The sequence below is a fragment of the Microtus ochrogaster genome, chromosome 1, assembly GCF_000317375.1.
Source record: "Microtus ochrogaster isolate Prairie Vole_2 chromosome 1, MicOch1.0, whole genome shotgun sequence".
NCBI lineage: Eukaryota > Metazoa > Chordata > Mammalia > Rodentia > Cricetidae > Microtus > Microtus ochrogaster.
This window is the reverse complement of record NC_022009.1, coordinates 16,129,646-16,131,358: the sequence shown is the minus strand read 5'-3', so window position 1 is coordinate 16,131,358 and position 1,713 is coordinate 16,129,646. Positions and strand designations below refer to the sequence as shown.

The 1,713-nt window shown below is 40.2% G+C and overlaps 1 protein-coding gene across 1 annotated transcript in view; it reads right to left on the bottom strand.

Moving 5' to 3' along the window:
* Positions 1–866: 866 nt before the first annotated feature.
* Positions 867–1,713, bottom strand: part of Ccdc196 (coiled-coil domain containing 196) — a 13,719-nt gene continuing 12,872 nt past the window's right edge. The window contains exons 10-11 of the mRNA XM_026778481.1: positions 1,344–1,399; positions 867–1,050 (exon numbers count right to left, since the gene is read on the bottom strand). Coding sequence (XP_026634282.1) covers positions 928–1,050; positions 1,344–1,399 — 179 coding nt within the window. The 3' untranslated portion in view covers positions 867–927. The remainder of the gene's footprint in view (positions 1,051–1,343; positions 1,400–1,713) is intronic.

Genomic DNA, 1,713 nt, shown 5'->3' with positions numbered 1-1,713 from the left:
GCTCTCACGCCAGTGAGCCTTGTCCCTGCAACAGTGATGAATAACACAGCCTGTCTCAAACAAGGTGGAAGTTTGACCTCTGACCTCTACACGTACACCACAGCACATATGCACACTCACACGGAGGTGAAAGAAAAATGGGCAGTTGTCCAGAAAACCAGGAGAGAAGTGCCTTTCAGCTTTGTACCTAGAATTCATGATCCATCCGGGGAGCTGCAAGCAGTTCTGTAGAGCTTATCATATAGGCTTGCGAGGAAAAGGGATGCTGTGAAAGGGGAGACTGGAGAGCTAGGCAGGAGGCAGAGCAACTATTGTCTGGGAAGGATTTGGATTTCATAATAAAAGTGGTGGGGAGCGACGTGATCTCATTTCTCTTGTAGAAAAGAAAATAGTTTCTGTGGTATTGTGAAGGATGGATTAGGGAGCCTGGAAGCAGGAAAGCCAGGAAAGCCAGTCAATAGACGATGGTAACTCGGGCAGAAAAGGAGGCCTAAAGTAAAAATGTAATACCAGGGAGCGCAAGGTATTCAAGGACTAGGTAACAAGAAAACAGAACCCACGAAGCAATATGATGTGAGAAAGTAAGTGCCATAGAGGATATAGTTTATTTTTCACCTAAAGCTTACTTGTCAGCAATGAATTAATTATGTCGGGGGTAGAAAATGTCTTTCTGTGAACTTAACTATAACCAGTGTGATTTGAATCCAGTCATTTGATCCAAAATTTACCAACATAATTAGAGGCTATTTACAATACCTAATGACTGAAGTTCCAACGCGCTTAGGGACAGAAGTGCAACATTTCTACCCCCAGATTGGTGGTAGACTGGGAAAACATATCTAAAATAAAGGTTTGAGAGATTTTAATGCACAGAAATGGCTGTACCTAGTCTTTAACTCTGTCCAGAGCAGATGGAGTGAAAGTCTTCTAATCCTTCAGAACTTCATCTGGCACTGACCTCAGAAAAAAGAGCCTTTCTCCTGCATCATCAGACTGACTTTCTCTAGTTCCTCCTTGTTGTTCTGTACAGTTCTTTGATCCTGGGATTCTCTTTAAAAGAGAAGGAGAAGAGCAAGAGGAGAAAAGCTAAAATGAATGTTTTTGCAAATCTAAACAATAATAAATTAGTTTGCATTTCAAATGCATTGCAGAGCTGGAGCTGCTGCCCATGCTCTAGCTCTTGGCTGCCATGCACAAGGCCATGGTTGGATCATCAGCATGGCAAAAGTAGATCAATAAATGTATAAACAAGGAAATGCACTGCAAAAATCTATATCCATTATCCAAGCCTTTTAACATTGGAGATGTATTTTTTTTAAAATAAAGAAAAACTGTTCTCTCACCATGGTGGGCTCATTTCTGTTGGCTGTTGCTCTCTCTGTAGCTGTACCCATTTTACCTGAAGGAAAACATTTGGAAAATGAGGGCTATTCATATTCATCATGGCATTACTTAATTGTATAACTATAGAAGTAATGATAGCATTGATAAGAATTTTCAAGTTGTTTTATAAAATAACAGTATATTAAAGTTGGGGTGGTAGGCCTTTTTTCTATAGAAATCTTATGTTCTACAGTGGAAAACTCATTTGAGAATTACATGTAAATAAAAATGGAGTCTCTGAACATGGTGAACAATGAGGGCTGATGAGAAGCCAAGGACAATGGCAAGGGGTTTTGATCCTACTTAATTTTCTGGCTTTGTGGGCGCCTA